The sequence below is a fragment of the Labeo rohita genome, chromosome 5 (genome assembly GCF_022985175.1).
Source record: "Labeo rohita strain BAU-BD-2019 chromosome 5, IGBB_LRoh.1.0, whole genome shotgun sequence".
NCBI classification, from domain to species: Eukaryota; Metazoa; Chordata; class Actinopteri; order Cypriniformes; family Cyprinidae; genus Labeo; species Labeo rohita.
Window position 1 is genome coordinate 11,738,456 of NC_066873.1, and position 12,647 is coordinate 11,751,102.

At 35.4% G+C, this 12,647-nt stretch overlaps 1 protein-coding gene, 1 long non-coding RNA gene and 1 other non-coding gene across 6 annotated transcripts; 2 read left to right on the top strand and 1 right to left on the bottom strand.

Annotated features, from left to right (window-relative positions):
• Positions 1-1,055: 1,055 nt before the first annotated feature.
• Positions 1,056-6,792, bottom strand: si:ch211-209a2.2 (L-asparaginase). Its single transcript, XM_051108935.1, has 7 exons — positions 6,681-6,792; positions 6,389-6,484; positions 4,991-5,154; positions 3,195-3,278; positions 2,957-3,056; positions 2,812-2,874; positions 1,056-1,139 (listed from the first exon to the last, which is right to left on the bottom strand). Exons 1-7 carry the CDS (start codon positions 6,789-6,791, stop codon positions 1,056-1,058), a joined length of 702 nt encoding a protein of 233 aa, XP_050964892.1. The 5' UTR covers position 6,792.
• Positions 6,793-7,477: 685 nt separating this feature from the next.
• LOC127165107 (uncharacterized) lies at positions 7,478-11,169 on the top strand. 4 transcript variants are annotated; one of them, XR_007827737.1, is made up of 9 exons: positions 7,478-7,563; positions 8,082-8,146; positions 8,391-8,439; positions 8,623-8,707; positions 8,989-9,055; positions 9,399-9,466; positions 10,476-10,543; positions 10,783-10,829; positions 11,069-11,169. It is a non-coding gene; the product is annotated as an uncharacterized LOC127165107 (long non-coding RNA). The 4 variants fall into 4 exon arrangements; XR_007827736.1 differs by having other exon boundaries at positions 10,783-11,169; XR_007827739.1 differs by lacking the exon at positions 9,399-9,466.
• Positions 8,778-8,912, top strand: LOC127166233 (small nucleolar RNA SNORA18). The gene has a single exon (XR_007827880.1). It is a non-coding gene; the product is annotated as a small nucleolar RNA SNORA18 (small nucleolar RNA).
• Positions 11,170-12,647: the final 1,478 nt, after the last annotated feature.

Below are 12,647 nucleotides of genomic sequence, written 5' to 3' on the forward strand. Positions count from 1 at the left end.
AATTATCGTGCCTTTTCTTTTGTAACAGTGTGTTTTTGCACCACTCACTTTACAAAGATTCCTAGATTAAAATTAGCTTTTAATATGGAAACAATACAACACATAGTTATATTCTTGTCTGTGTTACACTGTTAAAACATTGTCTCTTGGAATATGCCTCTTAAAGACACATTATGGGTAACCTTACACTGTGTGATAGTGCCGTTGATGGCATGGGTGCAAGGCTGAGGTGGAGGATGCTTGTATAACTTCAGATTCTGGCATCTGGTAGCGTTAAACATTCAGACTAAAAAAGAAACCGTTTGACTTTGTTTGCTGTCTCACTCCTTGCACATCCATGTTTATTTAAATCACATTATAAGATGTTTAACACATTGTATTTGGTCATCCATGTTCATTTTTGTGAATGTCACATTTATGTTGTTAAACATCCATGAAGCGAAAATATTGTGGAGAAATATCCTGAACCACTGAAAGCATGAAGGATTTCATCATGTCATTATCAAGTGCTGTCAGACACCAGAATCTGTTGTTTACTATTTTTGTCCAATTTCAAAACTGTTCAAGTATTATATCTAGAGTGTGTTTTTTACTATGGCGAATGATATTTGCTATTTACATGTTCAGAACTGGAAACCCATATCAAATAAAGTAGAAAAACACCTGAAAATGAGTTCACCTCTTTTTGTCTTGTAGATTACGATCAGACTGGTAGAAAACAGTGGCCTTGGAACTACTTTAAAAACACAGAATACTGAACACAAATGATTCAAAAAATATATATACATAATGTTCGGAATATTTTATTGTTTCATTAATCTATTTTAGTTGGGCCAAAACATCTAAAACAAAAGTTTACATGAACTACTTCTTCTATCGTACTGAAATCATGCTCTTAAAATATGGAATTAATTCCTTTTTGTGTGAAAAGTTTTATGATCTGGAAAATCCAATGACAAAGAACGTTGGAAAGAACTCTTTTATAAATACAAAGACCTGCTGTTCCTCATTGTTGTGGGCTTTCAGTCATCTGTGGCCTGGTTGAGCCAGTGGGCCTAATAACTCAACAGCTCCACCATGTGTTGTAAGCCTAGCCTCTGAGCATCATCTATAGGTCTGTTGTTGAACCTGTCTCTTTGCTGTCATTTCAGAGGAGATTGAAATAATGTTTTTAATAGAGGTACAGTGATGCTTTATCCCTACAGAACCAAAAGTAAGGACACAAGGCTCTTGTGATCTTAAAGGAGTCCTATTATGCTTGTTCACTTTTTGAATTTTAGTCAGCGTGTGGTGTGTATGTTTGGGCATAAAAAAGATACAAATCAGTTACAAGTTACAAATCAGTTAAAAGTTACAAATCTACTCCAAAGGGAGATATTTCGTTTTAAAAAAAATCCCTTTTCAAGAACTACAACGAACGGCTTGTTTGGACTACAGCATTGTTTTGCCGAGTGTTGTGATGTCACAACGCGGTCCATTAGAATATCATTAAAATAAATCCCAACTACAGATGTTCGAATCATTGGGGAGTGGGAAAGGACGAGGTGGGGGATTACCCTAACTTTAGCAATGCAGCATGGAGAGGAGCTTCTGAGATGCTTCAAAGAGCTGCAGCGCGGTGGGTATAAACACAAGCATTGACGAGAGTAGTCGCGATCTACTCCGGTGGCCGCATCAGAGCTGCAATGCCACAGACGTGTGCAGTGTGTGGTAAGAGATTTATTCATCATACAGTGTAGATAGCTTGCACTTGCACTAGGCTAATCAGTGATGATGTTCTTTGATAATGTTAATGTTATGCTGCTTTTAGCCTTATGCTGGAGCTGGTTTCGAGCAATGAAACTGAGTATGTAAATAATTAAATAATTAACACGATAATATCATGTATCGGCAATCTCACAGGCTGACGATAGGACCCAACACTACTGTGGCGTATTATGTACTCAGCCTCCATGCATCCTAGGTGTATTTGACTTTCTTCTTTCAGACGAATCCAATCGGAGTTAGATTAAAAATTAAATGGCATACGGGTGTTTCTCTTCATCAGTCCAAAACAAGTCCAATAAAGTGCTTCCATCCATTTAGAATGGCATAGACAGGTGAATCTCGTTTTTTAAAAAAAAAAAAAAATATCCATATTTCAGTCGGAAAATCAAGTCCAATAAAGTGAAACAGTCTAAACTGTTTCCATCCATAATAACCAATCACAAAAAAATAATAAATAAAATAATAATAAATAAAATAAATAAAAAAGCATTTTTTGAACCACCAAGCATGAAAGCGTGTGCCAGTACACCCCCAAAACAAAATCAAGACTTTGTAAAAGAGCATAATAGGACTCCTTTAAAAACCTTTGGATTGAAGAACTTTGCTTAAATGCTTAAAATTTGTTTGTAGACTTCATAAATTGTGCATACATACAGTATGACTTTCCAAACAAAAAGTTATAATTTATTTACATATTATTTGAATTGGACTAGTTGAAAAGAAGAATGGTGGAACAGCAGTCAACAGTGCCTAGTATGTATCTAACAAGTCAAGATACCAAGCTGCAAGGTGGCAACTTTAAAGGAATAGTTCACCCAAAAATGAAAATTCTGTCATTAACCTCATGTTGTTCCAACAAAGGCCTTACAGGTTTGGAATGTCATGAGGGTGAGTAATTAATGACAGAATTTTCATTTTGGGGTGAACCATCCCATAATAGTTATGATGACTTTATATTATTTAAAAATATTGAACAAACAAATGTATGTGTGTCCAAACTTTTGACAGATAAACCACTGCGTTTTAAACTCTTTGTGTCCATACCTCAAGATCCGATCCATTGCGGATACAGAACTTCACCAATTCAGGCTGATTGGTACACACCGCCTATTAAAGCAAATGAAAGAAGATGAGCCAGGCTTAGATGCATATCATAGGAACAGCATTTCAGTGGCTGAGAAAACCTCACCACATGTAAGGGAGTTCGACCGTGAGCATCAGAGACATTAAAACTGACTCCAGCCTTTTTCCATGCCTCCATCTGTTCTGTGTCTCCAAGGAATGCAAGACTGAAAAGCACAATTCATACTGAGAAGATTACAATTATTACTGTTAAGGTTAAGCAATAACATGTTCATCAGATTGACACCTTTTATCAAGTGCCGTCTTTTGGGAAATGAACATAACAAAAATATAATCCCACTCACCAGCACATCTCAACCCCAAGTTCCTCTGAGGATTTTTCCAAATGTGCCCCTGCAGAAATTAACAGCTCCACCACCTCCAAACTCCTAAGTGGTTTAAAACATGAATCAGTAAATGTGGGCATTGCAATAGGGTCGGAAATCAACAGGGGATTGGTGCAAAAATATACCCCTGCACAATTTAACTAAATTTATTATGTCTGTTGTGATTGAAAGTGAAATGTGAAGAGTGTTGACTGTGGCATTACATCTAGATCTGCTCACGTTGCATCAGATTTCTTTTTACGTGCTTTTGCAGTGTGCAGTTCACTGACTGAATTCTGCACTCTCATAAATTCTTTCATCATAAACCAGGAGTGCAGATTCAATGTAAGAAATTAATTTTGCAGAGTAGACACCTTCAGGGATTATAACAGGAGTTCTTTCAAGTGTGCATAATTTGCTTTACACTGAAGCGCTTCAGCATTTTAATCTTGCTTTTGTATATAATTTACTGTTACTGTAAATAACAGTTTTGTTTTTCAAGCTACTACAATAACCAGTATAAAGTCTTGTTCTTCTAATCCAAAAAAGCAATTAACTTATGAATTGTTCTTACAATATCAAAAACAATAATAAACAACCAAATCCTTCATGTAGGCTATTTACTGTGTATTATGCTTTTGTAGTGTTAATACACATCAGCCACATTTGAGCAGCATTAAACAGGTTGTTTAAATAAACATAAATGGTATGTCAGATGCAGTTGCTGTTCCACCTTTACAGTATAAAGATATCTTGTGTTTTGGTATAGTATTTTGATATATTTAAGTAATTTATTAAATTTAAATATGTAATATTAATGACAACACACATGCATTAAATGAGGTAATTACAAAATTAAATCAATTACAGGAAGCAAATATTCTCCCTTAATGGAAAAGTTAATCTCTGGTATGCAATGTACACTTCCAGTCAAAAGTTTTTGAACAGTAAGATTTTTTGTGTTTTTTATAGAAGTCTCTTCTGCTCACCAAACCTACATTTATTTGATCCAAAGTACAGCAAAAACAGTACAATTTTGACATTTTTTACTATCTTTTTACTTTAACATTTTTAATCATTATTCCAGTCACATGATCCTTCAGAAATTATTCTAATATTCTGATTTGCTGCTTGAAAAACATTTATTATTATTATTTATTTATTTATTTATTATATATTGTTATTATTACTTTGATGAATAGAAAGTTCAGAAGAACAGCATTTATCTGAAATAAAAATCTTTTATAACATTATAAATGTCTTTTTCACCTTATTTGATCAATTTAAAGCATTTTTGCTAAATAAATGTATTAATTTCTATAATCCCCCTAAAAAATAATATATATATACATATATATATATACTGACTCCAAGCTTTTTAATGGTATAAGGCTTTTTATATCAGATATATAAAAAGCTTATCTTTGGTTCTTTCTATTCATCAAAGAATCCTGAAAATTCATCAACTGTTTTAAATAATATTGATAATAATAATAAATGTTTCTTGAACAGTAAATCGCATATTAGAATAATTTCTGAAGGATCATGTGACACTGATGACTGGAGTAATGATGCTGAAAATTCAGTTTTGATCACAGAAACAAATTACATTTTAAAATATATTAAAACAGAAAGTATTTATTTTAAATAGTACAAATATTTCACAGTATTACTGCTTTTGCTGTATTTTGGATCAAATAAATGCAGGCTTGATGAGCAGAAGAGACTTAATAAAAGTGTATATCCTGTAAGAAGCACACAAATATGACAAGTACTTGCAGCGAATGGCATCTTGAAGTGGGGTTTCTTCATCACAGTCAGTGGCATTCACATCTGCTCCCTGCTGCAGCAAGAAGTAAACAGCGTTTAAATGGCCTTCTCCTGCTGCCACATGTAGAGGCGTCCGACCACGCTCATCACCACTTGAGACATCAGCACCCTATCATAAGAAAGACCCAAAAATACACATTTTTAAGCTCACCAAAACATTTTTATATCAGTCATTTCTGTTTTCTGTTTTCTTTTAAATACGCTTTTATAGATAGATAGATAGATAGATAGACAGATTGATGGATAGATTCCAGTTTATGATTACATAAATACATTTTGTAAATGCCAAATAATGTTGAAAAAAAATTCGCTTTTTAACATGTAAAATCCTTTGGTCTTGCTTGAGAGGTCAAATCATCTTAAGCAAGTTTCTAAAACCAGATAAGGTGAAACTCTATAACATAACAAAGCATTTGTCTAGTTCTTTAAATTACAGTACTGTGCAAAAGTCTTAGGCCACTAGTATTTTCATCAGCTAAAAGATGGTTTAAAGTCAGTTAAAGTCGGTCTTTCGCTGTAGTGTGTCAGTAGGAAATATCAGATTACATTTCCAAACATTCATTTTGCCATTAATTGTAATAATCCAGTGAGATTTTTGTTTGCACAAGGAGTCTGACAACAGCAAGTGCTCTGCACAGGGATTTGATCTCATCATCATCCAGTCTGTCTGGAATGACATGAAGAAACAGAACAAACTCAGACAGACTAAATCCAGAAGAACTGTGACAAAGTCTCCAGGATGCTTCAAGAAACCTGCAAAGCTGCAGCACTGTTAAAAGTTTTAGACACTTGCGTAAAAATGCTGTAAAATGAGGATGCTGTCATAAATAGATTTTCTTTATCAATTACCTTCTATTAACTAAATGAAATCAACATTTGGTGCGACCATTCTTTGCGTTTACAGCAGCTTTTGCCCTAGGTGCACTTTTCAGGTAGTTTTGCAGGTAGGTCTCTTGAAGCATCTTGGAGACGTTGCCACAGTTCTTCTGGATTTACTCTGTTTCAGTTTGTTCTGTTTCTTCATGTCATTCCAGGAAGACTGGATGATGATGAGATTAGATCAGTGTGGAGCACTGGCTGTTGTCAGACTCTTTGTGCAAACAAAAATCTCACTAGATTATTACAATTAATGGCAAAAAGAATATTTGGAAAAAAAAAAAACATTTTTTAGCTGGTGAAAAAACTAGTGGCCTAAAACTTTTGCACAGTACTGTACATTTCAGGTTGACATTTATATTATGCAGGTTAAACTAAGACTAACTGACTTCTTGTTAATATCTCATTTAAGATATGACAGGAGACAAGCAATCATGTTGATATTTCCACACTCATGGACTCAGTACCTCGCGTAGATGTTCCTCCAGACCAAGAATATCTTCTTCAACAGCTGAGGAGTTCAACAGATTAGGAAAAAGGGCAAGTTGACATGCTTTCATCTCCTAGATAAAAGAAAGAAACTTGATAACGGTGGTCAGTTAGTTGATGACGCAATATATATTTCATTTTACAAACTGCTTGTTCAGTACTGACTTACTACCAAGTTACTACTCAATTATTACATTCAGCATACTAGCCGGTTTGTTTGTTCAATTAACAAATTACTATAGTTCGCTTTAACTAGACGGTAACACTAACCGTCCTGACGTTATTCGTCCCAAGCCAACCGAGGCGAAGAGAAGACGCCACAGCAGACCAATATCTATAAATTTCATCAGGGATCTTTTTTCTTGACATACAACCCCCCATAATGAAAAAACAACAGTCACACAAAAGTTTAACGGCAACGAGAAGACAGTGTACGCTCTTTATTAAGCGTCAAGAGTGACGTCACTGGAGTGGCGTCTGGCGCGAAACATCTTTGACGTCAGGTGTCTCGCATTTGTTGAGAGATTAAATATACTGGATTTTTCCCACATTTAGAAATAGTATTATTGTTGTTGTTATTATTATTATTCATCAAAGAACAAACTACTGAATAGTTTTCATACTTTTTTATTAGAACAATATATATGTATTTTTACATTTATATTTTTCGTATTTCTTGTGTATGTGGAAATTTAAAGTTTAAAGTTACAATTTCATTCTAATAAATTATACATCAAAATTATTCAGACTGAATGTTTTCTTTTTATTAGGGTTTCAATCTTTCTGCATACAAAACAAACAAAAAGAGACTTCAACAGTTAATTTTTCTGTTGAATCAATTTATAAATCTCTCAACACACTTTCAGCTAAATATAATATATACTATGATAGACTATAAACTTAACATCTTTTACTTTATTATTATTTAATACATTTTTTCCTAAAATATTTCGTGCTTTACTCCAGTTTAATGCTTCTAAATACATTTTTAATCGCTTAACGTTACCACAGAAACGCAAAGGAAAGCGCGGGGCCGTAAAGTGACGTAAAGTCAGATACCGCGCTATAAAAATGTGACGCTTTGCTTCCGGTGTCCTTCTCTGCTTTAGCCAGCCGTCTGGAGGGCTTGTGAAGAAATCTGGCTTACAACTAGGTAGTTGTTTTAATTTTTTAACGCCTTTGTATGTTATTGCAGCATTTCAATTATTCATAAGTTTAATTTATGGTAACATTAAATGGGTTTAACGTAAATGCTTTCTTATACGTTCTAGCGAATAGTAGGCTTAAACCACGTGGTGAATGCTCACGCAGACTCGTGTGCATAGAAAAAACTAGACTAAATAAAGTTCTTTATTCAAATAGCTTTCGTAGTTAAATTCATTAATTATATTCCACTCTTTTGATCTATTGTGGATGATTTGATTCTTGTGGGGAACTTGTGTTTAAAGATTGATCGGCTCTCCTAGATTGCCAAGCAGATCATCACAATCGGAATTTCTCACATAGGGTAAATTCCTCTATCTGGTTGGCTAGAAAAACACCAGGTTTGCTTTCATTGCTGTAGAATCGTTGCAGTGATGACAATGAGGCCTGGAATATTCCCGACTTCTCTCTAGAACTTACTGTAACTTCGGTTGATAGGAAGACTAATGTTCTTTTTTTTCCCAACAGGGATTTCTCGGGCATCTCCATGATGTTTGAAGTAACGTTATTTAATAACCGACGTATGCAGTATGGTAAGTTACGTGTTTAAGACTGTTTTTATGAAGAAAATGCACAGTGCTTGTCACGGTCAAGTCATAATGGGCTTATGAACTAGCGCAGTGCAAAAATTACAATTCCCTTCTCTTGCAACACACTGTTGTGCTCCCAAATAACAGTGCTACTTCTGAGAAGAGACATTTTTTTTTTTTTCACAGAAAATGTTGCTTGATTTTATCATTTAATGAGATGTTTCAAATGAGATGTGTGCACTTTCAGGTTTCGGATGACATGTAATGGTCCTCCTGTGAAGGGACGGGGCAATCCGGTAAGAATTTATTAGGATAATGATGAATTGGGAGAGTTTTGTAGTGATGATTGGCATTAATGTTCAACTGCTCTTATAAACCATGAAAGAGAAACTGCCTTTCTGAACACTCAAACTCCCTTTCAATATGCTTAAAATACAGACGTGCTACACTTTGCTTATTATTATTCCCTGTACTTTCAGGCTCCAGAACACAGATGTGGCTGAATGATCCTGGGAATGGAATCAGAAAATGCATATTTTGCATCTGAGGAAGTTTGTCCTAATGGTAAATGTCACATTTTGTTTATGATATTTGGTTTAATTTTCAGTTTCTAAAGTTTATTTGATTTTATTAAATTGAGGTCTGTCCTGACTTGCTCTTCTCAGTAGAGCTTAGTCGTTGGAAACGCCTCAAAGATAAAGTCTGTGGTATCGCTTTACCCCATGTCGCTAAATTTATTAGCTTTGTGGGAAAACACTGCAGTACATTCAATTAACTTTAAAAGTTGTACATTAATTTGTAAGACTGTGAAAAGCAACATCTCACTGTAAGTTTCCACTCTGTAGGTGTGATCTGAAGGATGTCCACTAGAAGGTGCAACACACTTTTTTGATGATTGGCAGTGTATTAGAGGTTAGTGGTTTATTAGAAATAATTCAGCACTGTTGGTATCTGCATCTAGTTGTATGTCTGACTGGAATGTTCATTTACCAGTGCTAGAGAACCTCGACACCTGCTCTTATTAGACCTTATGTGTTTGTTGGGTCTTGTTGGTGGTCGAGACAAGGCCTCATCCTGAGGTTTTTTCTCTCTTCATTCCTTATGTGGGGAAGTCTGTAGTATCACTTTACCCGTGTCACTAATATGATTAGCTTTGTGGGAAACGCTGCAGTACGTTTAGTGAGATTAAAGGATGTACCTTAATTTGTAAGGCATCAAGAGCAACGTCTCACTTCTGTAAATTTCCACTTTGTAGGTGTAATCTGAAGGATGTCCACTAGAAGGCGCAACACCCTTTTTTCGGTGATTGGCAGTGTATTAGAGGTTTGTAATGTTAAAGTAGTTTATTAGAAATAACAGTCAGCACTGTTGGTATCTGCATCCAGTTGTATGTCTGACTGGAATGTTCAAATGCCAGTGCTAGAGAACCTCGACACCCGCTCTGATTGGACCTTACATGTTTGTTGTTGGGTCCTGAAGGTGGTCGAGATAATTCCTCATCCTGAGGGGTTTGTTCGTCTCCCTGTGTGTGTGTGTAGCATGCATACTTTTACTTGCTTATTTCTTATTACACGCATGCATTTTAATGATTCTCAAATGGTACTCAAATGATTTTTTCCAAGTTTTCCTTTAAACGAATATTAAGAGAAATTAAATTAAATTTAATAGCATAAGTCAATAGTTTTACACTGTAAAGCTGTAGAATTACAATACTAATATTTGACTATCTTTACTTCTTTAAATGGAAGTTTAAGTTTTCTAAATTGTTTTGTGTAACCATTGGTGAAAATGCAGCCAGTTTATAAGCGCTTTTCATTACATATAAAGAAACAGTTGACGTGTTGGCAAATGAACATTTTAAGTGAACTCAGCAGATGCAAAGATGAGTTTGTGTGGAGCAGCATATACTGTTAACCAAGTTGCTTTGAGACCCTGAAAGAAATAGAACATGAGCTGCTCATGTGTAAAAATGCAGTGCTGTTTCACTCTGAAGCAATGCGTATTTAAATTCCAGCATTTCCAACTTAAGCCATATCATTTTAATTGAAGTTTAATTAATCATGCGGTTTAAGCTGGAAGCCAAGTTGTTTTTCATGTGAACTTCCCTGCACGGTCTCTAGTGCAGTGTGGAATGAGTCTGTCACTGGTATGCTTTCAGTTCTTCCACATACCCAACATGCCCCAACCCTTTATAACCCCCCACAGTCGTCCAAGACGCTCTTCGGGGAGGATAACGGCAAACTGCGACCTGCTCTTTTTAGAAGCCTTGTGACATTGTTTCAATAGCTCTGTGTGTTTCGATAATCCTGACGTGTTTGTGTTGTGCCCACAGGTCCCATATGGCTAAATTGAAGAATGAATGCTGACAGGCTATCACTCTTACAGTATTTAAAATGAAAAGTAAGGCATCTGTTCTTGAACATTTCCCAGTTGAATGTACATGATGAATTTGGTCATATACCAAGGCTTTTAGGGTACACTGTTCCTAACTTGCTGTGGACATGACCGAAAATTAAAACCTATCCTAATGAGTCCCTTCAGATGTGCATCTGTTTGGATTTATTAGGAACATTTCCTTAAATGCAGTTAAACTCAAAATGGGTGGTTGTATGTGTGTTTACTTGTTTTTGTTTTAACAGGTTTGGAGTTTGAGTGAAGGGTTTCCCAGCCAGACTTTTCTTGGAAGGTGAGAGAGCTGCTCCACATCCCCGGATCACTTTCAAAGGGGGTCAACCAGGTCTTTTCACTGGTGACCCTTAACGCAGTGATCCCAAATCAGTGCCCTGTGAGATGTTTTGCAGGTTTTTTTGCAAATAAACTGCTTGCTGTCTTTGGGGCAACACCTGATTTGCTTTATGCAATATCAGTTGCATAGCCAATTGTAATAGCACTTTCAATATGAATGTAATTGCTCGTCTTTAACAGGTGGTGCTGCTGAGGAGATCATACTGCACATAAAATCTGTAAACCTTCTGCTTTGGAGTGTTTTGCTGTGATGCAATTTTTAATAAATTAAGTTTAAAAGATGTGTAATTTATAAGAATTTATTTATTTTTTCCAAAAGAAGGTTTGTCTTCCAACATGAACGCACATTCTATAAGAATATATTTTAGCAGTTAAACATTTGTGCTATAGTTTTTCTTGTTACTAAAGCTCACCTTAGAGAGGATAACCATAAGATTTGAAGTCTCAAAGCCTCATAGCCAGTGTCATGCCGGTAGGAGATTGGTTCTCAGGGCTTCATGTGGGTCATGGGGTTCAGATTAAAGGATTCTTTCTGCAGAATGCAGCTTTTAGAGCTCCACTTCTGCTTTGACAAGCCTTTGAGTGTGTAACTAAGCTTTTATTTGTGAGTGCTTGAATGTTCTATTGCTGTGTTTGCTCTTTGGGGAATGTCTTTAAAGTGTAGTTTTCAGATAAGCATTTGTTCATAAAGTGTCTGGTTAGGAAAGATAAATTGTTCAGGCCAAGCAACAGAAAACCCAAATATTTTATTCCCTTGAGTCTTTATTTTAATGTGCACATTTACACAAGATTTAAGTCATCTTCGTATTCTTGTATTAATGCAAATAGTTATAAATCTGATCCTTGTGTTGAAAGATGTAATCAGATGTCAAGGTCCTTTTAGGCTTTGTTAAATTTTCTGTTTGTAAAGTGCATTACGGGGGATATGCTCACTGCTGGCAGAACAATTTTATGATTGTGAGGTTTTACTTTTAGAAGAATGTTGGTTCTAGAAAGACTTTTCCATATCAGAAAACATTGTGTAGACACCTCTGATATTTAAAAATAAAAAGTCAAGTCAAAAGCTTACTGCTCAATATGTTTTGAGTGGTAATGCTGAAAGGAATAGTGTCTAAAGAGGAGTGCTGTCCTTTGAACTGAACAATGCCTGTCCCTGTGAGAGATCAGAGTGTCCCAGGGATCTTATCACAGCTGCACACAAAGAATGCTTGTTGTTTTATGACGCTCTGCACCGGCCCTGGTTACCAATAGACAGCACTTGTGAATTATTAAACTTGTGCCGCCTTGTATTGGATGATGCACTCTGGGCCAAGACTTGGTAAATTAAGGGGTGTCATGATGTAATTGTACATTACAGGGGTTAAACATGGTTGTTTCAAATTACTTACTACTTACTGTATTTATACTACTTATTATGCTCATATTTTAAAATTCCAATTGAGAGAAAATGACTTCAATTGGTTACACAAATGTCTATGGGTTTCTTCCACTTGTAATCTTTAATCTCAAAAAAGCAACAAAAGTTCAACCTACTGTTTTTTTTTTTTTTTTTTAGATAAAGGCAGAACAGATTGATATTGATTGAAATTCCCCCATCACACTTTCACACAGTCAATGATTAGCAGGATTTTGTTTAGGCTCAAGAAGAGGTCACATACTTTATTATTCAATATATGGCTAAACTGGGTCAGCCTTAATCTAGTAAACTGAACATTTTAGGCAGGTTTTTCGTGCTAAAACAATGAATGATTTTAGGGGG